This window comes from Chiloscyllium plagiosum, chromosome 32 (genome assembly GCF_004010195.1).
Source record: "Chiloscyllium plagiosum isolate BGI_BamShark_2017 chromosome 32, ASM401019v2, whole genome shotgun sequence".
NCBI classification, from domain to species: Eukaryota; Metazoa; Chordata; class Chondrichthyes; order Orectolobiformes; family Hemiscylliidae; genus Chiloscyllium; species Chiloscyllium plagiosum.
This window is the reverse complement of record NC_057741.1, coordinates 2,229,156-2,256,572: the sequence shown is the minus strand read 5'-3', so window position 1 is coordinate 2,256,572 and position 27,417 is coordinate 2,229,156. Positions and strand designations below refer to the sequence as shown.

The following is a 27,417-nucleotide window of genomic DNA, read 5'->3' as shown; positions in this document are numbered from 1 at the left end:
TTGGGGCCTTGGATGGAGGTTAGTGTGGAGGTGCAGGTGCAGATTTTACGCCTCTTATGGTGGCAAGGGAAGGTACTGGGAGTGGAGGATGGGTTGGTAGAGACGTGGACCTAACGAAGGAGTCATGGAGGCAATGCTCTCTGCGGAATGCTGAAAGTGGTGGGGAGGGAAATAGTTGTCTGGTAGTGGGGTCTGATTGTAGGTGTGGAAATGGCGGAGAATGTTACGTTTTAGGTTGGTGGGGTGGTAGGTGAGGACCGGGTTGGGGGTGGGGGGGAGCGGGGGGTTCTGTCCTTGTTGCAACTGGAAGGGTGGAGTTCAAGGGCAGAGATGCGGGAAGTGGAGGTGTTGCACTGAAGGCTATTATCGACCATGTGGGAAGGGAAATTGCAGTCCTTGAAGTAGGAAGCCACCTGGGATGTTCTAGAGTTGAATTAGTCCTCCTGGGAGCAGATGTGGCGGAGGCGGAAGAATTGGGACTAAGGGATGGCGCTTTTACAGGAGGAGTAGTGGGAGGAGGTGTAGTCCAGGTAGCTGTGGGAGTTGGTGGGTTTGAAGTAGATATCCATATTGAGTCAGTCGCCAGGAATGGACATGGACAGGTCCAGGAAGGAGAGGGAGATGTCCAAGATGGGCCAGGTGAATTTGAGGTCAGGGTGGAAGGTGTTTGTGAAGTTGATGATCTGTTCAATCCCCTCGTGGGAGCACAAAGTGGTGCTGATACAGTCACAGATGTAGCGGAGGAAAAGGTGGGGAATTGTGCCGATATAGCTGCAGAAGATGGACTGTTCCACGCACCTGACAAACAGATAGGCATAGCTGGGGCCCATGCGGATGGCCATGGCAACCCCTTTGGTCTGAAGTAAGTGGGAGGATACGAAGGAGAAATTGTTGAGGGTGAGGACCTCACTTTCTCGCTGTTCTATGTTAATCAGTTGGCAACTTGGAAGTGAAAATGCAAGAGATTTTGGCAATGGTGTTTCAGTTTCAGGACCAGACAAAACAAGATGCAAGGCTGGATGAAATTTGAAAGAGTGTGATCAGAAATTGCCTCCTTTGTGATTGACATGATCAGCACAGAGGGGTCTCATGAGATGGTCAGATTAAGAGGGTGATCTTCAAGAGGGAAGTGTTCAGAGAGTACAAGAGAGCAATGAATTTAAAGACACGCTGAGATGTAAACTGAGAAGTCACTCAATACAGAGGTAGATTGTGAGTAGGGGAACAGGAGAGTGGTCAGCAAAGATTTGACGAGAAGCTTAATGCTTGACATGATATTTGAGTAGGTGGTTAGAAGTAGTGGGGAAGTTTCAGTTGGGTCCGTTAGCATAACTAGTGAGCCAGGTTTCCATAAAAGACCTTGATGTCCACACAATAATCCATACAATACAGTCATGAATGCCAAAAGCCTTTGCTCAAAGAACTAAGCTGACTTCCAGGAGCCGTGGAGAGGACTGATAGCTGATTTATTGGCACAGTCCAAGGGTCAGTGAGCAAAGGGGTGAATGAAACCAGAAAGATCAGCAGGATTATCTTCCAGGGATACAATTACTGGTGAGAGAGTAAATTGGCAGTATTAGTGCTGCTACTCAATGACAGCACTTCAGAGATGTCACAAAGGTTCTGTTTGTACAAAATAAAATTTTCAAATCATTTTAATTTCAATAAGATCATTCAATATCAATTGCAAGTTAATCAGCTTTCAGTTTATTAAAACGCTGACATGTATTCAACTAACACATTAATTCAACATGTTAATAAATATTACAAGATAAATTGATTGTCTTATAATGTGGACAATTAGAACATTCAATAGTCATACACAATATCCTCTATATAAAAAAAAGAGTACAATTTTGTAAAAATTTGTTGACTGCAAGCATACCTGCTTCTAGGAAGAAACATGGACTCTTTGATGAATACAGAACCAGACAAGAGAATGTACCAACATGTGCCAATATCATCAGGGCTAGAATAAAAGAAAATAAAATGAGTAATGCAAATGACAGAACTTAAGGAAGAAAACCACCACAAAACTAACTATATGAAATTGTACATTGAAGTAAACATGTAGAAATTGTATACACCTACAAGGCTCTATGGATATGTTGAAACAAGCTTCCACGTGAGTACAATATATATATAATTACTTCCATACTGTACTTATTTAGTTTTGATTCATCCATTTAACATTAATACAGATTTTTTTGGAAAAATCACAGATTTTCAGGTTTAAACTGCATGGTCACCTTTGCAGACTATCAATACAATAATGACCATATTCTACAACAAACACGCAATCGAGAATACATCAAAAATTTTGCATACAAATGTCCAAAACCTCGTTTCCTGTTGTCATCTTTATTACTTACCTACTGCAAGTTCCCATGGAAATCATTTGCATAACATTTCACTTAATTCGCACAGCTCAGCAGTTTATTTGCACTATAGAGAAATTTAAGCTGTAACCAACTTTATTCATCTTCTGATAGTTGCAGTTTAATTACAATAAAAGTGGAAAACCCATGTAAGATCCAAATTTTGCTCAAAACTGTTAACTTACCTATTTTTCTAATCAATGTGTTCAGAGATGTTATTACACACCTCTGAAGCAGGTGGGACTTGAGCCCAAACCTCCCAGTCCAGGGGTAGGGACACTACTACTTGTGCCACAAGAGGACCTCTATCCCTGGTTCACTTAGCTCCAAATTTTAATTATTATTCACCTGATCTTCATTTTGACCCATCATGATGGAAGATCAATTATACTGTGTAAAACAATCAAATACCTGCTTGTTAGCATCTTATGGCACAGAAGGTCCAGATTGAAATCCCAACTCATAGCCACAAAGTTGCATCACAAAATGTTCAAACTGGTTGTTTATAAAAACATATTTGCCTAAATTTCACAATTTGAATTAAATAAATATTTGCATTTATATGGTCACTAACTGTATAAAAACATCCCCTAGTACTTCAAACAGGCAAATTAAAAAATGGACATTGCATCAAATAACAAGACAATACTGAGCCAGCACAGACCAAAAGCTGAATCAAATAAATAAGTCTTAATGTGGTATTAACAGCGAGAAAGCCATCAAATTTTCAGAAAAGGAACTCTGGAGCATGAAGTCTAAATGGCTCAATTCATACCATAAATGATGAACTGGAAGAATGCACAAGGGAGGAGAGAAATTGAGAGTTCAAGTGATTTTAAGGGCTGGAAAAGGTTACTGTGATGAAGAGAGGCAGAGCCCAAGAGGACACCTTTTCAACAGAGCAATGAATGCTGAGGAGACAGCAAGGGGAGATTGAAGACATCAGGGATAAGGAGCCAAGTCAACACTAAAGCAAAGGAAAGAGTTTGGATATCTTGAGGTCGGGTTGGAAGAACAAATTGAGGCTTGAATTCAGTCAAAAGCAAGAAATTTTAGGAGGTGAGATAGGTGAAACAACATGCCACAATTTGGAGATGCTGGTGTTGGACTGGGGTGTACTAAGTTAAAAATCATACAACACCAGGTTATAGTCTAACAGGTTTATTTGGAAGCACTAGCTTTCGGAGTGCTGCTCCTTCACGGTTGCCCGATAAAGGAGCAGTGCTCCAAAAGCTAGTGCTTCCAAATAAACCTGCTGTACGATAATCTGATGTTGTGTGATTTTTAACTTTGAACATGCCAGAAAGTGAAAGTTAAACTGATAAGCATTTTGCCGGAGGGCCACATTGATAACACTAAAGTTTTGTGAGGCAGGTGACAAGGTATAGCCACACAGTGAAGTTTATTAAGTATAGAATCAGATAATCCCTACAATGTGGAAGCAGGCCATTTGGCCCATCAAATCCATATTGAACCTCCAAAGAGTTGCCCACCCAGACCCAAACCACTACGCTATCCCTATAATCTTGCATTTCCTATAGTCAATACACAAACCTGCACAACCCTGAACACTATTTTTCTTTTATCTTATGGTGTTAGGTGCAGTATGTCAATATGAATAGAGTATTGGATAACTAACAGTTGGAATGAGAGAGTAATTTTCAGGATGGCAGCTAATGCAGTACAACAGGGATCAGTGCTGGGGCCACATAATTTACAATATGTATCAATGACTTGGATGAGGAAAGTGAATGCACAACAGCCAAGTTTGGACATGATACAAAAATTGGTGGGAAGGCAAGTGGTAAAAATGGCACAAAGTCTGCAGAGGATATTAGATAGGTTAAGTGTGTGGGCAAAAACGTGGCACATCAAGGACAAATAGGGGAGCTGAATATTTTTTAAACGGATAAAGATGGAAGAAAACCACAGCAGAGGGATTTGGGAATCTTCATGTATCACAAATCACAATCACAAATAGCTAGCATACAAACTCAGCACACAATGAGGAAGGGAAATGGAATGTTGGCCTTTCAATGGAGTATAAAAACAGGGAGCTCTTCTTAAAACTATCCAAAGCACTAGTTAGGCCAAACTGGAAAAGCATGAGAAGATTTTGGTTATCTTATCAAAGGAAATATTATTGGTATTGGTCACAGCCAGTTCTATAGGTTGATCCTGGGTATGGAAGTCTCATGAAGTGGCTTGAGAGGCTGAACCTATATTCAGTGAAGTTTAGTAGAATAACAGGCAACCTTACAGAAACATATACGATTCTTAGAGAACATGACAGAGTAGATGCTAAGAGGTTGTTCTCCCCTTGTGGCATAATCTCAGACTAGGGACTACCATTTAAGACACAGATGAGGGGGAAGTTCTTCTCTCAAAGGGTAGTGAATGTGTGGTATGGTTACCTGCAGAGGCTGGATCATCAAGGCTGAGATAGATTTTTAATCTGGAAGGGGAGCAAGGGTTATGGGGATAAAGCAAGAAATTGGAGTTGAGGATAAAATCAGGCATGATCTCATTGATTGGTGGAGCACTGAACGGTCTAATTTTGGTCATGTCTTATGGTTTTATTTATGCAGTGCTGCAGGAAAGCTTCATTCAGCATTAGCTTTGGTGTTCATATGTCATACAGGTAGTTCTCCTATAACGTGCATTTACTAAACGCAATTTGGTTGTAATGCAATTTGTGAATTGTGGACCTTTTTATTATCAAGCAAACTCCCGTTCGCAGTGATTCCATCTCCAGCACAAGCTGAACAGCAAATGCCAGGTTCAGGATCCTCTGTCTGCAAAATGCAAATTCAGTGTGTTCAGCCAAAACAGGAATGCAATCAGCTCTGCGAGCCTTGAAACTTAGTTTGAATCTGGGAATTGTAGTCTAACCAGTGGGGGGAGGGAATCTTGAGGAGGACTGGATACCCGCATCAGCATCATGTGGTCACTCAGCTTGCACGCTTTCTGGTGAAGAGCTTTGGGAAACGTACAGTGCTGTAGTCGGTGATTTTAGTGTTAAAGTGTTAAATTTATTGTATTATTTCACTAAAATATATGATTAAAAGATTTACTTAGATTGTGCTATTGTTTGTGTTAGGCTAACTATTATTTTTATTTTGACTTTTACAGATAATTTTGATGGTTTGCCCCAACCCTGTTTTTCCCATTGGCCGCATTACTTATATTGTGTCATTTTCTATAACATGGTGTCACAATTACAGCTTTATAGAATTACCTGCATTTTAAACTTCAGTAGTTTCTGTTAAGTTAACCCAGATAGTGCTTTTCAAATGGAATTGTTATTACCTCCAGTTTTGACACTGAAGTGAATATTCCTAATTACAATCAATTCACCTGGCCTAGTAGAACTTGCGAGATTTTACATTACAGCTTAAGGAAAAACTGATAACTTTTAAGGAACTTTTATTTTGTTTTAGATCTTCCCAGAGGCAAATTGTATGTGAAACTAATACAGAAATTGCTGGAGAAAATTCAGCAGGTCAGACAGCATAGAGTTCTACACACAGAAGCAGACTCATTGGTCCAACTCGTCCATGCAGACTAAACATCCCAATCTGACCGAGTCCCATTTGCCAACGTTCGGCCTGTATCCCTCTTAACCCTTGCCATTCCTACCCACCTAGGTGCCTTTGTAATGTTGTAATTGTATTTATCTCTACCACTTCCTCTGGCAGCTTGTTTCATATACACGTCACCTTCTTCATGAAAAGTTTTTCCCTCAGGTCTCTTTTTGAATCTTTCCACTCTCAGCTCAAACCTGCACGCTCCAGTTTTGGACTTACTGCATCGTTGGCTATTCGCGCTCTCCATGCCCCTCATGATTTACAAACCTCCAAAAAGTCACCCTTCAGCCTCAGGCGCTCCAGGGGAATTATCCCTAGCCTATTCAGCTTCTTCTTTTAACTCAAACTCTCCAGTCTTGGCAACATCCTTGTAAATCTTTTCTGCATCCTCTCAAGCCAAGGCAACCAAAATGGTATGCCTGGTAATAGAAGTTGACAACAAAATCCTGTGATCAATTTGAATAGGTAATATATAAATTAAGATGGTTACAATTAGATCAGATTAGATTACATTCCCTACAGTGTGGTAACATGCCCTTCGGCCCAACAAGTCTACACCGACCCTCCGAAAAGTAACCCACCCAGACCCATTTCCCTCTGACTAATACACCTTACACTATGGGCAATTTAACATGGCCAATTCACCTGAACTGCACATCTTTGGACTGTGTGAGGAAACCGGAGCACCTGGAGGAAACCCACACAGACACAAGGAGAATGTGCAAACTCCACACAGGCAGTCATCCTAGGCTGGAATCAAGCCTGGGACTCTGATGCTGTGAGACAGCAGTGCGAACCACTGTCATCAGTGATAACAGATTAACGATATAACCCTCTAATCAGAGCATGCTGTCTTTTTATTGTGGCTAAAGTGATTCTTCCAAATCCATTCAGTTAATACATAGAGTTCACATAATTGAGCCAAGGAGGAAACATCAGCCTGGTTAAACTCCAGCAGCACCCAGTATGGACTTATTGGGCCAAATGGCCTGTATCCACACTGGAGAGATTCTATGATTCTATGACTCAATCTGCAAGCTTGGATTGAGAGAATCCTAGACTAAAACACCCAAGTCTCTTTGCACTTCAGACTTCTGAATTTTCTACCCATTTAGAAAACAGGTGTTGCTTCTATTCTTCCTACTAAAGTGCATGACCTTACACTTTCCCACGTTGTACTCCATCTACCACTTCTTTGCCCACTCTCCTAACCTGTCTAAATCCATCTGCAGCTTCTCCGCCTCCTCAATTCTACCTGTCACTCCACCTGTCTTTGTAACATCTGCAAACTTAGCCAGAATGCCCTCAGTTCCCTCATCTAGATCATTAATGCATAAAGTGAAAAATTGTGGTCCTAACACCAACCCTTGCGGAACACTGCTTGTCACTGGCTGCCATCCTGATAAGGACCCTGTTATCTCCACTCTCTGCTTACTGCCAGACAGCCAATCATTTATCCATGCTAGCACCTTGTGTCTGACACCAGAGGCCTTTATCTTACTCAGTACCTCCTATGTCAAAGGCCTTCTTGAAGTCCAGGTATATAACATCCTCTCCTTGGATCTAATCTGCTCATTACTTCCTCAAAGAACTCGAGCAGATTTGTCAGGCATGGCATCCCCTTGATGAAACCATGCTGATGTTGGCCTATTTTGCCATACACTTCCAAGTATTCAGAAATCTCATCCTTCACAATGGACTCCAAAATCTTACTCACGACCAAGGTTAGGCAAATTGGCCTGTAATTTTCTGCCTTTTGCCTTCCTCCCTTTTTAAACAGGAGTTTAACGTTAGCAATTTTCCAGTCCTCTGGGATCCTCCCTGCTTCTAGAAATGCCTGAAAGATCACCACTAACGCCTCTACTATCTCCTCAGTTATCTCCCTTAGAACTCTAGGTATAGTGATGGACCTTCATGACATTCTATTTTTCTAGTACCTTCTCCTTGGTGATGGACACCACACAGCTCTACTCTCTCTTGAATTTTTGGAATATCACTCATGTTTTCCACCATGAAAACTGATGCAAAGTAATTATTCAGTTCCTTAACCATTTCCTTGTGCCCTACTAATACCTCTCCAGTAACATTTTCCAGCAGTCGAATGTCCATTTTTTTGCCTCTTTTGCCCTTTATATATTTAAAGAAACTCTTAACAGTCTTCCTTTATATTACTGGCTAGCTTACCCGCAGATTTAATCTTCTCCCTCCGTATTTCTTTTTTTTTGTTGCCCTCTGATCATCTTTGTAAGCTTCCCAATCCTCAACCTTGTTCCTCAGACTTCTAGAGGCTGCACTGTCCCCAACAGAAGATGAGATGCTCTTTTTCACGCTTGTGCTGTGGTTTACTGGAGCACTCATCAGGATTGATAGCAGATGTATTCCTGGCTGTCAAACCCGAGTTTTCTACCCACTAACCTAACCTGCAGGATAGATTAGTGAATATAGGTAGTTGAGAAACAAAGGAAAAAAAAGACAACTTCAAACTACTAAAAATAACGTTAATCAAATAAGATCCAGTTTATGCAGTGATACTTTGTGTCTTCAGTTGCACAAGATTTATTTCTCAGACTCAAGAAAACTTTAATATTGACAGCATCAGTAAGCATCCAGTGCAATATAAAGTCCCAAGGCACTTGAGGTCTTTTCAAAAATGTATTTGTCCCATATAAGCTGATAATAGGACAAACAAACATCTGACTGGAAAGCTTGGCAGGTCAGGCAGCATCTGAGGAGCAGGAGAGTCGATGTTTCGGATATAAGCCCTTCATCAGGAATGTGCGGGCGGGGCACAAGGGGGCTCAGAGATAAATGGGAGGGGAGTGGAGCTGGCAGGAGAAGGTAGCTGGGAATGCAATAGGTAGATGAAGGTGGGGATTGACAGTGATCAATCGGGGCGGAGGGTGAAGTGGATAGGTGGGAAGAAAGATGGACAGGTAGGACAGTTCAAGAGAGTGGTGCCATGTTTAGGGGTGTGATCTGGAATAAGATGAGGGGAGGGGAAATCAGGAAACTGGTGAAATCCACATTGATGTGGTGTGGTTGAAGTATCCCAAGGCGGAAGATGAGGCATTCCTCCTTCAGGCATCGAGTGTCTTGGATTTGGCAGTGGAGGCAGTCCAGGACTTGCATGTCCTTGGTGGAGCAGGAAAGGGAGTTGCAGCAGGAGCAGCGAGAGCAGAAACCAGAGGGCTATCAGGAAGGTAAACTGTTCATTTAAAAACGTACGAGATAGCAGAAGCTTCAGGGATTTCTCCCCTCACAAGTATATAAGGTGAATATTTCTGGAGCATCCACAATAAAGGTGGGTGAACTTGCAGCATGGATTGGTGCCTGGGTTGTGGTCATTTCGGACACTGGATAGAGCAGGGACAGGAATGGTTGTTGCAGGTTTCAGGGTTTAGATGTTTCACTAAGATCAGGGAAGGTGGTAAAAGAGGGAGGGGGTGTGGCATTGTTTGTCAAAGACAGTACTATGGTGGCAGAAAGGACATTGAATGAGGACTTGTCCACTGAGGTAGTATGGGCTGAGGTTAGAAACAGGAAAGGAGAGGTTACAATGTTGAGAGTTTCTTATAGGCCTCTGTAAAGTTTCAGAGATTTTGAGGAAAGGATTGCTAAGATAATTCTGGATAGCAGCAAAAGTAACAGGGTAGTTGTTTTGGGGGACTTTAACTTTCCAAATATTGACTGGAAATGCTATAGTTTGATTACTTTAGCTGGGTCAGTTTTTGTCCAATGTGTGCAGGAGGGTTTCCTGACACAGTATGTAGCTAGGCTAACAAGAGGCAAAGCCACATTGGATTTGATACTGGGTAATGAACCAGGCCAGGTGTTAGATTTAGAGTTAGGGCAACACTTTGGTGATAGTGACCACAATTCGGTTATGTTTACTTTAGCAATTGAGAGGGACCGCAGGGCAAGAGTAATAGCTAGGGGAAAGGCAATTATGATTCGATTGGGCAAAATTTAGGATGAATAGGATGGGGAAGGAAACTGTGGGTGATGGGCACAATTGAAATGTGGAGCTTGTTCAAGGAATAGCTAGTATGTGTCTTTCTTATGTATGTACATGTCAGGCAGGACAGAAGTGCTCAAGCGAGTGAACCTTGGTTTACTAAAGAAGTTGCATTTCTGGTCAAGAGGAAGAAGGAGGCTTTTATATAAAGGTGAGATGTGAAGGCTCAGTTAGGGCGCTTGAGAGTTACAAGTTAGCCAAGAAGGACCTAAAGTGAGAGCTAAGAAGAGCCAGGAGAGGACATGAGAAGTCTTGGCAGGTAGGATCAATGAAAACCCTAAAGCTTTCTATAAATATGCCAGGAATAAAAGAATGGTTAGAGAAAGATTGGGGCCAGTCAAGGACAGTAGTGCATGGAATCCAAGGAGGTAGGAAAGGTGCTGAATGAATAATTTTCATCAGTATTCACACAGGAAAAAGACAATGATATCAAGGAGAATATTGAGATACACACTATTAGACTAGACTAACAGGGATTCAGGTTCATAAGGAGGAGGTGTTAGCAATTCTGGAAAGTGTGAAAATAGATAAGGCCAGAAGAGATTTATCCTAGGATTCTCTGGGAAGCCAGGGAGGAGATTGCACAGCCTTTGGCTTTGATCTTTATGTCTTCGCTGTCTACAGAAATGGTGTCAGAAGACTGGAGGGGAGTAAAGACAACCCTGATAATTATAGACCAATGAGCCTTACTTCTGTTGTGGGCAAAGTTTTGAAAAGGATTATAAGAGACAGGATTTATAATCATCTAGAAAGGAATAATTTGATGAGGGATAAACAACAGAGTTTTGGGAAGGGTAGGTCATGCCTCACAAACCTTATTGAGGTCTTTGAGAAGGTGACAAACAGGTGGATGAGGGTAAAGCAGTTGATGTGGAGCATATGGATTTCAGTAAAGCATTTGACAAGGTTCTCCACAGTAGACATTTGCAGAAAATATGGAGGCACGGGATTGAGGGCGATTTAGCGATTTGGATCAGAAATTGGCTGGGGTGGTGGTCGATGGGAAATATTCATCCTGGAGTTAGGTTACTAGTGGTATACCGCAAGGATCTGTTTTGGGGCCACTGCTGTTTGTCATTTTTATAAATGACCTGGATGAGGGTGTACAAGGATAGGTTTGTACATTTGTGGACAACGTGGAAAGATATTGCATGTTACAGAGAGACATAGATAAGCTGAAGAACTGGGCTGAGAGATGGCAAATGGAGTTTAATGTGGAAAAATGTGAGGTGGTTCGCTTTGGAAAGAGTAACAGGAATGCAGAGTACTGGGCTAATGGTAAGACTCTTGGTAGGTGTGGATGAGCAGAGAGATCTTGGTGTCCATGTGCATAGATCCCTGAAAAGTTGCCATCCAGGTTGATAGTGCTGTTAAGAAGTCATAAGGCGTGTTAGCTTTGATTGGTAGAGGGATTGAGTTTTGCAGCCATGAGGTCGTGTTGCAGCTGTACAAAACTCTGGTACGGCTGTACTTGGAGTATTGCACACAGTTATGGTCACTGCATTATATGAAGGATGTAGAAGCATTGGAAAGGGTGCAGAGGAGAGTTACCAGGATGTTGCCTGGTATGGAGGGAAGGTCTTATGAGGAAAGGCTATGGGACTTCAGGCTGTTTTCATTCGAAAGAAGAAGGTTGAAAGGTGACTTAATAGAGACATACAAGATGATCACAGGATTGGATAGGGTGGACAGTGACAGCCTTTTTCTTTAGATGGTGACGGCTGGCACGAGGAGACATAGCTTTAAATTGAGGGGTGATAGATATAAGACAGATATCAGAGGTAGGTTCTTTACTCAGAGTAGTAAGGGCGTGGAATGCCTTGCCTGCAATAGTAGTGGACTCGTCAACATTAAAGGCATTTAAATGGTTAGTGTATAAACATATGTATGGTAATGAAGTATTGTAGGTTAGATGGGCTTGGGATTGGTTTCACAGGTCGGCTTAACATTGAGAGCCAAATGGCCTGTCTTGCACTGTAACGCTCTATGTTCTATGTTCTCTGAAGTAGTCGGCCACAGGGCAGTGGGGTTGTTGGGTGCACGTGTCCCAGAGATATTCCCTGAACCATTCCACAAGTTGGCGTCCTGTCTCCCGAGTGTAGAAGAGACCATATCAGAGGCAACAGACAGAGCAGATGAGGTATCTGCAGTCCTCACTTGCTCCTGATAATAGGACAAGAAGAGGTAGGTTTTAAAGAATGTCTTAAAGAAGTAGAGAGAGATGAGAGAGCCTGAGGAGTAAAGAAATGAAATTAGATCTCAAGCAGCTGAAGGCAAGGTCATCAACAATGAAGCATGATTATTAGGGAAGGACGGGTGGCCAAATTAGAGCAGCACAGAGACCCATGATTATGTCGGTCTGAAGAAGATCACACATACATTGAGATTTCACTTAATGCTGTAGCTGCCTTCCTGAGAGTGCAACTTCAGGTGAAACAAGTCTAAGTGAATCAGAATTTTCCGGTACAGAGTAATAGGTTTAGTAGACTCTTCTGAAACTCTCAATCCAAAAAAACATTAAATATTACATATACGTTGAAATATCTGTTATTGCTAAGTTCTGACATGCATAGCTTTTAAAATGAAACAGCTCTTAAAATAGCTTTTTAAAATGATAAAAATAAATATGCCCACTCCTACTCATATCTGGTTCACCGTCTCTTCAGCTACATAAACCTCCTGTTTGCTGCCCCTCTGCTCCCTGTCTGTCTATCTGACTTACCACCATTTCTGCTTATTTTCTCTTTGGTTGTCATGTCTCCCACTCTCCTGTTTATTTACCTCCAATCATAGTCACTGAAACTTCCACTTATCACAAAGCCTGCCACCTTCCCTCTCACTGCTTCTATCTCCCAAACAGTGAACAAGGACATCCAAAATGAACAGAGTTGCAGAAAGAGCCAGGTTTGGAGCATGAGTGATTTTGAGTTTCAAGATTCCAGAGTTAAGAAATGAGAATGGACAGAAAACAAGACAGACGACTGCAAGGAACCAAAAGAGGAAAGGTCAGCAGCAACCTGGAAAGTTGGGGACAGGGAAGGTCGGAAATGATCGGAGGGTCAGTGAGACTGAAAATTAGCAGCAACCAACATGTTGCCATGTGGTCGGGTTGGCAGCAACCAGGAAGTCATAAAGATGTAAAGTGAGCAGTGATTAAGAGTCATGGAATCATAGAGATGTACAGCATGGAAACAGACCCTTTGGTCCAACTCGTCCACACCGACCAGAAATCCTAAATAATCTAGCCCCATTTGCTTACACTTTGCTCTTGTCCCTCAAAACCCTGCCGCTTCATATACCCATCCAAGTGCCTTTTAAATGTTGTAATTGTATCAGCCTCCACCACTTCCTCTGGTAGCTCATTCCATACACGCACCACCCTCTGCGTGAAAATGTTGCTCCTTAGGTCCTTTTTAAATCTTTCCCATCTCATCTTTTAACATACACCCTCTACTTTTAGACTTCTCTACTTTTAGACTCCCCCATCCAAGAAAAGACCTTGTCGATTTACCCTATCCAGGCCCATCATAATTTTCTAAACTTCGATAAGGTCACCTCTCAGCTTCTGATGTTCCAGAGAAATTGGTTCCAGCCTATTTAACCTCTCTTTATAGCTCAAACCCTCCCACCCTGGCAACATTCTTGTAAATGTTTTCTGAACCCTTCCAAATCCTTCCTATAAGAGGGATACCAGAACTGAAGGCAGTATTCCAAAAGTGGCCTAACCACTGTCCTGTATAGCTGTAAAATGACCTCCCAAATCCAATACTCAATGCACTGACCAATAAATGCAAGCATACCAAATGCCTTCTCCGCTATCCTGTCTACCTGAGACTCACTTCCAAAGAACTATGAACCTGCCCTCTCAGGTCTCTTTGTTCCGCAATACTCCCCAGGACCTAACCATTAAGCATATAAGGCATGCTCTCACTAGCTCTTCCAAAATGCAGCACCTCACATTATCTAAATTAAGCTCCATCTGCAACCCCTTGGCTCACTGGCCCATCTGACTAACAGGGTCAGAGACAGAGAGTCAGCAGAAAACAGGAGGGTGATGAAGAAGGGCTTATGCCCGTTACGTCGATTCTCCTGTTCCCTTGATGCTGCCTGACCTGCTGCGCTTTTCCAGCAACACATTTTCAGCTCGAGAAAGAAAGTTAGCAGAGTCTGGAAGGGATGGAGATTGGGAAACATAGCAAGAGGGAAAGTAGGTCAATGGGTCAGTGAGTTGGAACCGAAAAGGAATGTCAGCAGCAACTAACGGGGTCAGGGAGAGGTATGTTCAGCAGTGTCTAAAAGCAGGAAGGGCTGCTCTAAAATAATGTCAATTGGGTTACACAATCCAATGGCAGACCCCACACAAAACAATATTGAGAAGAAATTCCAGATGCTAAACACAAATATCGAACGGCACATCAGACTTTTATTCCATATGAGGTATTGGAGGAATTTAAAAGAAATGATAAGAATCTTAAAAATCAAAGCATTGCCAGGACAAAAGCACAGGGTTGATATGTGAACTTGATGACTGTCAGGATAGGGCAGCAGACTTTTAGATGTGCTTGAGTTTAGGTATGGTGGTCAGGAGAAATCAGGCTAGATGATTAGTCAGAGGTTTAAAAACAAAAGGCATGGATGAGAATTTTAGCAATAGAGAAGCTGTAGTGAATGTTACAATATGGAGGTAGGCAACATTAGTGATACAGCAAATATGCAGCTTGAAGTTCATATCAGGGTCAAATGCAATATCCAGGTTGCAATCCATCTAACTTAGCCTTAGACAGTTCTCAAAGAGAGTGTTAGAACCTGCAGATGGGGAAAAGAACTTTTGACAGACACTGAACAACTGGCTTTTTTTTTGTTCATCCAGTGCTAGGTGTCAAACAAGTAGGGAAGGAACATCAGAGGCAATGAAAAGATTAAGTGGTGAGGTGAAGCCAGCAGACACTTGTGTGAACATGAAATATGGTATGTTTTCTGACAGCAACTTTTCGCTGAATATGCTTCTGCTTCATTATCCAAAGATTAAATTACTTGAATTTCTGTTAGGCTATACAATAGATACAGTAAATTGAAAATCCTAATATGGCAACTGCAGTATATTAACCTTAACATTTATGAATTCTTAAGAACTGCCAACACTTGGCTTAATTTTCTCAGGCACGCTCACTTTATTTACTACCTGTTCCAATTTAGACTCAGAAAAAAAGAACCCCATTTTCCAACGTAATACAAGACATCAGACTTTCACTTTTGTTTCAAAAAACTTTCAAAAGCAATCTGGAACGAATGAAATTTAAATAATGATAATATTAGTACCAAATTTGCAAAAGGTTTATTTTTTAAATTACTGTTGTGAATAAAATAATTTCATTTCAATTCCATAAAATTGCTCATGTAAAGTCACCTTCCTTCCTCTTACTGCAAAACTGGAACATGATCAAAAAGGTCACTGAACTACAAGAATACAATTGAGCATCCATAAGTAAACTCAGGCTGTCAGAACATTTGCCAGCTCTGAGTAGCTGGATTTAGCAGAAGTCATGAAAGATTCCCCATGGAAAAAAAATACTTGCTTCAATAGCCCAAGAAACAGTAAACAAACCCAGTCATCAGGTTAGTTCTAGCCTTTTCACTCTTAACCTTTCTGCACCCACAACTTCTGGGGAAGAGAGCTATACAACCAAACAATACTACAAAAACCCTGAATAACTATTTTTGATCCTGATCAGGCTCAAAACTAATGTCTCCCTTTACTTTCTGAGACAGCAGCTCTGGTTAAGAGACAACACTCTTTTTTGCAACTCGAGATACATCATATCCTGAAGCTTCTAAAATGTCTGACAGCACAGCCTGAGAGTTACTATGACAGTTAAAGACACAAGCCCCTGTAACACTGCCGCAAAATCAGCGTCTCTCCAAGTTATTAGCCATCTATATTCTTCATGAACGACACTTGCATCATTTAGCAAGAATTTTAAACTTTCAAACCATACTTTGGAACAATTAGTATATTTTGTTTCACAGATTCTTATGAACTGATGCAACTAAGATTTGTCTAATATTATGAGAAACATCAGGCATCAATGAAAGGACAATAATTCCAATAATTTCCTGCATCTACAGTATTTGTACATCTGGTCTGGTTCATTTTCTGCTCCACAATTTCCATTTCATGCTCCACATTAAGTTTAATTTGATTTCATAGGATTATTCAATAGCACAGGTATCGCACTATAGACAACATCAATACCTATAACATAGCAGACTCTAGAAAGAGCACAGAGAATACCAAAGAAACTGAGCAGGTCTGGCAGCACCTGTGGAGTGAGAATTCAAGTTGATATTTCAACTCCGTTTTAACTTCTTCTGAAGAGAAGCCCTCTTGGAATGGACATGTTAGGTTGGTTTCTCTTTCCATAGATGCTACCAGATGCGCCATGTTTCTCCAGCATTCTCACGTGATTCAGATTTCTAGCATCTGTAGCACTTAGTATTAATTTTGGTGGTTTCCTCTGGCATTTTTACATGGAACTACAACTGTTAGTGACCTCAGTTATCACTGCCAATCCCAAAACAGATAGTACTTTTATATTCCTTAAACTTTCATTGATTCTCACTACTTAGCAAAACACAGCAGCATTGTTGCACATTGCAGCTAAAGGAAACTCTAACATCTCTCACAGGACTAAGATTCCTCATCATCAATAAATTTTATTTTGATTTATTGGCATCTGCATTCTCTTCCTCAGAATTCCTTTATTTTCATCCACAGGACATATACATCCGCAGCTAAGACAGAAATTATTGCCTTTTCCCCCCCAAATGCCATGAGAAGGTGGTGGCAAGCAGCTCTCTAGAAATGCTGAAATCCACCAGATGTAGGTACACATAATGCTGTTAACAAGGAAGCTCCAAGATTTTGACCCAGTGACAGTGAATGAACAGTGATATAGTTCCAAGTCAGGATGGCACATATCTGCTGTCCTTGTCCTTCAGGGATGTAAAAGTTGCAGGTTTGGAAACAAAGTAGCCTTAGAAATTTGTTGCACTGTATCCACAAATAGTAGTTAGTGCTGACATTGTTTGTGGTGGAGGGACTAAATGTTGAAGATGTTAGATAGGGTGCCAAACAAGCATGTTATTGTATCCTGGATGGTGTTGATTTTTTTGAGTGTTGATAGCATTGTACTCATTTAAGCAATTCCAGTACACTCCTTACTTGTGTCTTGGAGGTTCTGGGCAGGCTTCAAAGAGTCAGGAGGTCAGAGTTATTGTCAGAGTTCCTAGCTACTTATGTGTCTGATCTGGTTCAGTTTCTAGCTAATAGCAATCCCGGGATATTGAAAGTGGGGGATTCAATGATAGTAATGCGATTGAATATCCGGGGTGACACATGGATTCTCACTCATTGGAAATGGCAATTGAAGCCATACAAGTGACAGGCAATATTACTTGCCACTTATCAGGCCAAGCCTGAATGCTGTCCTGGTCTTTCTGCATTTCTGGTATGGACTGCTTCAGTAACAAATGAGAATTGAATCATGCTGAACATTGTCCAACCATCAGCGAATAACCTCATTTCTGACGTTACGGTGGAGGGAAGGTCATAGAGTCAGACAGCACAGGAACAGATCCTTCAGTCCAACTAGTCCATGCCAAACATAATCTCAAACTAAACTAGCCCTACTTGCGTGTTTTTCGCCACTATCCCTTCCTATTTATGTATTTATCCAAATGTCTCTTAAAATGTTGTAATCCCATCCACTCAGGAAGTTCATTCCACACACGAACTACCCCTTCTGTAAAAATCTGCCCCTCATGGCTTTTTTAAAATCTCTCTCCTCTCACCTTAAAAATGCACCCTCTTATCTTGAAATGTCCCATCCTAGAAAAAAGACAACTACTAATACCTCTATCTACACCCCTCACTATTTTAAAAACTGCTATAAGGTCACCTCATGTATAAACTAGTAAGGTGGGGTGGGACCCAGGGAGATAGTGAAGAAAAAGATCAATGTGGGACTGGTACAGTTGGGGAAAGGAGAGCGCCAGTCAGGGCAGGCAGGGACAAAGCAGAGAACAAGGTAGAACTGATAGAACTGTATTTACTTCAATACAAGAGGCCTAAAAGGGAAGGCACATGAACTAGGACTGGGATATCATAGCAATTACAGAAACATGGCTCAGGGATAAACAGGACTGGCAGCTTAATGTTCCAAGATACAATGCTATAGGAAGGATAAAAAGGTTGGTGGTGGTGGGGTGGGTGGGGGGCAGGGGGGGAGGAAGGGGGAGTGGTACTTTTGAAAAGGGATAGCAATACTGCTGTATTCAGGGAGGATATTTCTGGGAATATGTCCAAGGAAGTTATTTGGGTGGAACTGAGAAATAAGAATGGGATGATCACTTTATTGGGATTGTATTTATAGACCCCCTAATAGTCAGAGGGAAATTGAGAAACAGATCTGTAAGGAGATCTCAGTTATCCATAAGAATAATAGGGTGGTTTTGGTAGGGGATTTTAACTTTCCAAACATAGACTGGGACTGCCATAGTTTTAAGGGTTTAGATGGAGAAGCATTTGTTAAGTGTGTACAGGAAAATTTTCTGATTCAGTATATGGATGTACCTACTAGAGAAGGTGCAAACCTAACCTACTCTTCAGAAATAAGGCACGGCAGGTAACTAAGGTGGGGGAGCATTTTGAGGCCAATGACCATAATTCTATTAACTTTAAAACAATGATGGAAAAGGATAGACCAGATCTAAAAGATGAACTTCCAAATTGGAGGAAAATTAATTTTGACGATATTAGGCAAGAACTTTCTAAGCTGATTGGGGCCAGTGTTTGCACATAAAAAGGGGTAGCTGGAAAATGGGAAAGCCTTCATAAATTAGATAACAAGAATCCAGAGATAGTATATTCCTGTTAGAGTGAAATACAAGGCTGGTAGGTGTAGGGAATGCTGGATGACGAGAGAAATTCAACTTTTTGTTAAGAAAAAGGAAGGATATGTCAGGTATAGACGTGAGAGATCAAGAGAATCCTTAGAGAAGAATCCTTAGAAGCAGTGCTTACCAGGAATGCAGAAAGACCAGGACAACATTCAGGCTTCGCTTGATAAGTGACAAGTATAGTCGGAGTATACTCAAGAGGGAAATCAGGAGGGCAAAAAGGGGACATGAGATAGCTTTGGCAAATAGGGTTAATGAGAATCGCAAGGTTTTTTTACAAATACATTAAGGACAAAAGGGTAACTTGGGAGAGAATATGGCTCCCCAAAGATCACCAAGGCAACCTTTGTGTGGAGCCACAGGAGATGGGGCAGATACTAAATGAGTATTTTGCATCAGTGTTTACTGTGGAGAAGCAAATGGAAGATATACAAGTGGGGAAATAGATGGTGACATCTTGCAAAATTTCCATATTACAGAGGTGGTGGTGCTGGAATGTCTTGAAGCGCATTAAAGTGGATAAATCTCCAGGACCTGATCAAGTGTGCCCAGAACTCTGTGGGAAGCTAGGGAAGTGACTACTGGGCCCCTTGCTGAGATATTTGAATCATTGATAATCACAGATGAGGTGCCGGAAGACGAGAGGTTAGCTAGGTGGTACCACTATTTAAGAAAGGTGGTAAGGAAAGGCCAAGGAACTACAGACAAGTGAGTCTGACATCGGTGGTGGGCAAATTGTTGGAGAGAATACTGAGGGACAGGATGTCCATGTATTTGGAAAGGCAAGGACAGTCAGCATTGCTTTCTATGTGGGAAATCATGTCTCATGAACTTGATTGAGTATTTTGAAGTAGTAACAAAGAGGATTGATGACGCAGAGCAATGGACATGATCTATATGGCCTTCTGTAAGGCATTCGACAAGGTTCCCCGTGCGACACTGCTTAGCAAGGTTAGATCTCGTGGAATACAGGGAGAACTAGCCATTTGGATACAGAACTGGCTCAAAGGTAGAAGACAGAGGGTGGTATTGAAGGGTTGCTTTTCAGCCTGGAGACCTGTGACCAGTGGAGTCCCGCAAGGATCGATGTTGGGTCCTCTACTTTTCATCATTTATATAAATGATTTGGATGTGAACATAGGCAGTATAGTTAGTAAGTTTGCAGAAGACAACAAAATTGGAGGTGTAGTGGACAGCGAAGAAGGTTATCTCAGATTACAACAGGATCTTGATCAGATGGGCTAATGGGCTGAGAAGTGGTATATGGAGTTTACTTTAGATAAATGTGAGGTGCTGCATTTTGGGAAAGCAAATCTTAGCAGGACTTATACACTTAATAGTAAGGTCCTAGGGAATGTTGCTGAACAAACAGACCTTGGAATACAGGTTCATAGTTCCTTAAAAGTGAAGTCGCAAGTCAATAGACAATAGACAGGAGTAGGCCATTCTGCCCTTCGAGCCTGCACCACCATTCATTATGATCATGGATGATCATCCTCAATCAGTATCCTGTTCCTGGCTTATCTACAGAACCCTTGATTCCACTATCCTCGAGAGCTCTATCCAACTCTTTCTTAAACGAATCCAGATACTGGGCCTCCACTGCCTTCTGGGGCAGAGCATTCCACACACCCACTACAGTCTGGGTGAAGAAGTTTCTCCTCATCTCTGTCCTAAATGGCCTACCCCAATGAAGGCAAATGTGCTAAATGCCTTTTATTATCATCCTGTCTACATGTGACACAAATTCAAGAGTCATTGGTGAATCAACTAAAGAACTGTGGATCTAGGACACGATCCTGATTAACTTGTGCAGTCATATTAAGACGACTTAACTCCAACAACCTGAACAGTCTTCCCTTGCATTAGGTAAACTTCACTAACTTCAATATTGCTCAGGCTTCTTTCTGCCACACTGAGTGATCCAGAACATGCTGAGGGAGCTATAATTGGCTGCGTTGGATTTATCCTGCTTTTTGTGATCTGGAGATACCTGGGTAATTTTCTACACTGCTGGATAGATGTCAATGTTATAATGTTGTAACTCTACTGGAAAAGTTTGGTGAGGGATACTCAGTTTGATTCACAAATGTTTAGTACTGTTGCTAGAATATTGTCAGCTGTTGATTGAGGAAGGAGCTAGTTTCCAACTCTGAGGAACTGAATGTTAATTATTGAGTTTGGGGGTATGGAGGACATTGCACATAGGAAGTTGGTTGTGGCTGTTGGAGGTCAGTCATCTCAGCTCCAGGATATCCCTGCAGGAGCTCCTCAGGGTAAGTATTTTTAATCAACATCTTCAGAGATGTTCTGATGTACCCCTGCAGCAGATGGAACTTGAACACAAGTCTTCCAGCTTAGAGGTAGAGACGCTACCATTGTACCACAGGAGCTCTAGCTCCCCACAGTAGTGGCCTAGGTCCAACCATCTTTAGCTACTTCATCAATAACCTTCCTTCCACGATAAGATCAGAAGTGGGGATGTTTACTGATTATTACACAATATTCAGCACCATTCACACCTTCTCAGATTCTGAAGCAGTCCACATCAAATGCAACAAGAGTGGACAATATTCAGCCTTGTGCTGAAAAGTGGTAAGTAACAATTGTGCCACACTGTGTGGCTGGGGGATGGATTGGTAGGCATCTTTGATGGTCGTACAGCAGTGTTCCAGAATGTTCGATCCTCTGTTGGGCAGGAGATGTATTGGTGCCACTTTGGCAGCACTCTCGAGTTTAGCTTGTTTGAAGTCACCAGCCACAATGAATACGAGGCAGAGATTAATCAAGAACAGTCAACATGGTTTCGTTAAGGGTCATGTCTATCCAAACTTGCTTGTATTTTTCAAGCAGGAGACCAGATGGGTGGATAAGGATGCTTTTGATGTAGTTTACCAAAAGCTAAGTAATGTCTCGCATGGAAAACTAATAACAAAGTTAAGAGTCCACGAGATCCAAGAAAATTTGGAAACTTGGATACAGAATTAGCATAAGGTGATGATTGAGGGATATTCTTCCAACTGGAAGTCCACTGGAGTCAGCTATTACAAGGGGGCATAGCTTTAAATTAAGGGGTGGTAGGTATAGGACAGATGTTAGGGGTAGATTCTTTACTCAGCGAGTCATGAGTTCATGGAATGCCCTGCCAGTAGCAGTGGTGGACTCTCCCTCTTTATGGGCATTTAAACAGGCATTGGATAGACATATGGAAGATAGTGGGCTAGTGTAGGTTAGGTGGGCTTGGATCGGTGCAACATCGAGGGCCAAAGGGCCTGTACTGCGCTATATTTTTCTATGTTCTATATCCTGAGAGATCCCACAGGTGAGCATCAGGCCCTTACTGTTTGTAGCTTATATAAATGATTTAAAATTTGAATGTAGGAGGATTGATCAGTAAGTTCGTAGACAATACAAAAATTGGCGGGGTGGTAAATAGTGAGGAGGTCTTAAGACTACAAGAGGATAAAGACAGGCTGGTCAGATGGCCTGATCAGTGGCAAATGGAAATGAATCTAGATAAATCAGAGGGGAGGACAAACAAGGCATGATGAATGATAGGACCTTGGGAAGAACCAGCGATTTTAGGGACCTTGCTATGCATATATTCCGGTGCCTAAAAGGTATCAGGACTGGTGGATAAAGTCGTTAAAAAGACATATGATACACTTGCCTTTATTAGTCAAGGCATAGAGTTTATGAGCAGGGAGGTTCTGGTGGAACTGTATAAAATATTTTAGGCCACAGCTAGAGTATTGGGTGCAGTTTTGGAATCCACATCATAGGAGGGATTTGATAGCACTGAAAATTTATCAGGATATTGCCTCGGCTGGAGAGTTTCAGATATGAAGGAGGTTTGAACAGACTGGGGTTGTTCTCCTTACGTCAATGGAGATTGAGAGGGGACATGATTGAGATGCATAAAACTACAAGGGGATCAATAGGGTACACGGGTAGAAACATCCCCCGATAGAGGGATCATTGACAAGGGTGAACAGACTTAAGGCAAGGGACAGAAGGTTTCGAGGAGATATGACGCAAGACTTTTCACCCAGAGACTGGTGGGAAGCTGGAACTCTCTGCCTGTAAAGGTGGTGGAGACAAAAACATTCATAATATTTTAGTAGTATTTAGTTTGCGCTTACGTTGCAAACGAGGTTACGGGCCAAGTGCTGGAAAATGTGATTAGACAGGTGGCAGTTTTTGACTGGCATGGACCAGTGTGTTATTCTGAGCTGCAGATCTCAAATGCTCTGACAATTAAGTGCATACATTCTGTGATTGTTGCAACTGAAGTAAATAGATGACGGCCATTTTCTGGAGAATTTCTCTTGGCAATAACTTGAACAGTCAATCTGCTAGGATCAAAATTTAAACAAAGTTTGACACTTCATTGTCTTGCATCATCTAACTAGTGCATTTTCCCAATGTAATGCTTCTACAAGAGTCCACTTTCCAACCATTGCAAATCAGAAGTAGGCCATTCAGCCCAACCATGAACCACTCTCTGCCCATATTCTTCAACACCTCACATCAAGATGAATCTGTTTCTTTCGGAGATAAGTTTTAGGATTTGGCCTCCACAGCACTCTGATAAATCTGTGGAATTGTGAACCACAAACTGCAAGTAAAAAAACTTCTCCTCTCAGTCCAAAATGGCCTACTATATACTCTGTGACTGTGATCCTCAATTTGTATCATCTATCTCACCTTGAAGCCTATTAATATCTTCACCATTCACAAACCCACTATTTTTGTGACATCAGCAAATTTGGAAGTATTACGACTGATTTCCTCATCCAAATCACTGATCTATGTTCTATCGTCTGTAGATCATTAAGGAGTGAAGATAGCCTCTAATAGATTGACATGTTCTTCCTAACGGATGAGGAAGATTAGGGAGAATTTCCATGTTAATGATGATTATGTCTGCAGTAAGTGTTTGGGTTGCAAATCTGATCAGATCACATGGATCAGCTGGAACAGCAGTTAGAGGCAATGAGGAATTTACAACTGCTAGGGGGTGTGATGGATGGCAGCTATAGGAAGGGAGAAAAACCACAGATACTGCCAGGAAAAGTAGGAGAGGGAGGCCAGTAGTACAAGAGTCTCCTGTGGCTATCCCCATCTCAAACAAATATGCTCTTCTGGAAAACGTAGGAGGTGAAGGACTCTCAGAGGAATGTAGTACGAACAGCCAAGTTTCAGGTACCGAGACATGCTCTAATGTAACAAGGTTCCAAGCAATAAACTGTGGTAGGGGACTCCCTACTCAGAGGCACAGACAGACGTTTCTGCAACCAAAAGTGAGAAATTAAAATGATGTCCTGCCTCCAAGTTGCCAGTATCAAGGATATCGTGGACAGAGTGCAGAATATTCTCAAAGGAGATCATTGTACACATAGGAAGGAAAAAGGATGAGATTCTGAAGGGAGAATATAGGAAGTTAGGCAGAAATTTAAAAAGGTCCTCAAGGGTAGCAATATCTGGATTACTGCCACTGCTACGAGCCAGTGAGGGGAGGAAGAGGAGGATAGAGCAGATGAATGCATGGTTGAGGAGCTGGAACAGGGACGAGGACGGGGGACGGGGACGGGGGGGAAGTTTCATATTTTTGGATTATTAAAATCTCTTCAGGGTTAGAAGTGACCTGTACGAGAAGGACAGATTGCAGCTGAATTTGAAGGGGACTAATGTACCAGCAGGGCGATTTGCTGGAGCAGCTTGGGAGAATTTGAACTAGTAAGGTAGAGGGGTGGGACCCAGAAGACTATGAGGAAAGAGATCAGTCTGATACTGGTACAGTGGCGAAAAGGAGCAACTGAAACAAAGTCAGGGCAGGCAGGAACACAGCAGAGAAAAAAGGTAAATTAAACTGCACTTATTTCAATGAAAGAGGCCTAACTGGGAAGGCAGATGAACGCAGGGCATGGTTAGGAACATGGGGCTGGGATATCATAGCAATTACAGAGATGTGGCTCAGGGATGGACAGAACTGGCAGTTTAATGCTATAGGAAGGATAGAAAGAGGGGTAAGAGAGGACAGGGAGTGTCATTTTTGATAAGGGATAACATTACGGCAATGCTTAGGAAGGATACTCCTGAGAATACATACAGGGAAATTATTTGGGTGGAACTGAGAAATAAGAAAGGTATGGCTACCTTATTGGCATTGTACTACAGGCTCCCAAATAGTCTGCAGGAAGTCAAGAAACAATTTGTAGAGAGATGTCAGTTATCTGCAAGAATAAACAGTTAGGGGATTTTAGCTTTCCAAACATAGACTGGGACTACCAAAGGTTAAGGGGTTAAATGAGGAGGAATTTGTTAAGTGTGTACAAGAAAATTTTCTGACTCAGTATGTAGATGTGCATACTACAAAAGGTGCAAAATTGACCCAACCTTAGGAAATAAGTGACTGAGAGGTGTCAGCGGGGAGGAACTTTGTGCGCAGCAACTATAATTCTATTAGTTTTAAAACATTGATGGAAAAACGATAGACTGGATCTAAAAGTAAAAGTTCTAAATTGGAGAATGGCCAATTTTGAGGTATTAGACAAGAAGTTTGAAAATTTGATTGGGTGCGGATGTTCACAGTTTCAAAATTTCAAAAATGAAATAATCAAAGTCCAGAGACAGTGTATGTTCCTGTTAGGGTGAAGGGCAAGGCTGTGTAGCTGGATGACTAAAGAAATTGAGGTTTTGGTCAAGAAAAAGGAAGCAAATGTCAGGTATAGACAGCAGAGATCGAGTGTACCCTTAGAAGAGTAGAAAAGCAGTAGGAGCATACTTAAGAGGGAAATCAGGAGGCAAAAAAGGGGGCATGAGATAGCTTTGGCAAATAGGGTTAAGGAGAACCCAAAGAGATTTCATAAATACATTAAGGACAAAAGGGTAGCTGGAGAGAGAGTAGGACCCCTCAAAGATCAGCAAGACAGCCAATATGTGGAACCTCAGGAGATGGGGGAGGGATACTAAACAAATATTTTGCATCAGTGTTTATTGTGGAGAAGGACATGGAAGATAGAGTGAGAGGAAATAGATGGTGACATCTTGAAAAATGTCCATATTATAGAGGTGGGGGTGCTGGATGTCTTAAAATGCATAAAGGTTGATAAATCCCCAGGACCTGATCAGGCGTACCCCAGAACTCTGTGGGAAGCTAGGGAAGTGATTGCTGGGCCCCTTGCTTAGATATTTGGATCATCGATAACCACAAGTGAGGTGCCGGAAGACTGGAGGTTGGCTAACATAGTGCCATTATTTAGGAAAGGTGGTAAGGAAGCACCAGGGACTAGTGAGCTGGACATCAGTGGTGGGCAAGTTGTTGGAGGGAATCCTGAAGGACAGGATTTACATGTATTTGGATAGGCAAGGACTGATTAGGGATAGCAAACATGGCTTTCTACGTGGGAAATCATGTCTCACTAACTTGATTGAGTTTTTTGAAGAAGTAACAAAAAGGATTGATGAGGGCAGAGCAATGGACGTGATCTATATGGACTTCAGTAAGGCATTCATCAAGATACCTCATGCTGAACATGTTAGCAAGGTTAGATCAGATGGAATACAGGGAGAACTAGTCATTTGGATACAGAACTGGCTCAAAGGTACAAAACAGAAGGTGGTGGTGGAAGGTTGCTTTTCAGACTGGAGGCCTGTGACCAGTTGTGTGCCACAATGATCGGTTCTGGGTCCACTGCTTTTCATCATTCATATAAATGATTTGGTTGTGAACATAGGAGGTATAGTTAGTAAGTTTGCAGATGACACCAAAATTGATGGTGCAGTGGACAGCAAGGAAGGTTACCTCAGAGTACAACGGGATCTTGATCAGATTGACCAAACGGCTGAGGAGTGGCATATGGAGTTTAATTGAAATAAATGTGAGGTGCTGCATTTTGAAAAGGCAAACCAGGGCAGGACTTACACACATAATTGTTAGGTCCTGGAGGGTGTTGCTGAACAAAGAGACCTTGGAGTGTAGGCTCATAATTCCTTTAAAGCACCAGGGACTAGTGAGCCGGACCATCAGTGGTGGGCAAGTTGTTGGAGGGAATCCTGAAGGACAGGATTTACATGTATTTGGATAGGCAAGGACTGATTAGGGATAGCAAACATGGCTTTCTACGTGGGAAATCATGTCTCACTAACTTGATTGAGTTTTTTGAAGAAGTAACAAAAAGGATTGATGAGGGCATGGATTGAGATTTAGAGAGCAGTTAGGGAACAGTGTAAGAATAAAAGGGTCTTTTTTGGGATGAAAGTGACAAATGGGATATTGTTTGCGTGTCCTGAATTCACAACATAGAGTCATAGAGTTGTACAGACCCTTTGCCAACCAGATATCCAAAATTAATCTAGTCCCATTTGCCAGCACTTGGTCTATATCCTTCTAAACTTTTCCTATTCATGTACACTTCCAGATGCCTTTTAAATGTTGTAATTGTACCAGCATCCACCATTTCCTGTGGCAGCTCAT

General features: G+C 41.8%; 1 protein-coding gene across 3 annotated transcripts in view; it reads right to left on the bottom strand.

Moving 5' to 3' along the window:
• Window positions 1–27,417, bottom strand: part of rapgef2b (Rap guanine nucleotide exchange factor 2b) — a 386,293-nt gene that overhangs the window by 256,335 nt on the left and 102,541 nt on the right. For all 3 annotated transcript variants that reach the window (XM_043674010.1, XM_043674011.1, XM_043674017.1), the window contains one exon: window positions 1,886–1,969. In XM_043674010.1, the coding sequence (XP_043529945.1) occupies window positions 1,886–1,969 (84 nt within the window). The remainder of the gene's footprint in view (window positions 1–1,885; window positions 1,970–27,417) is intronic.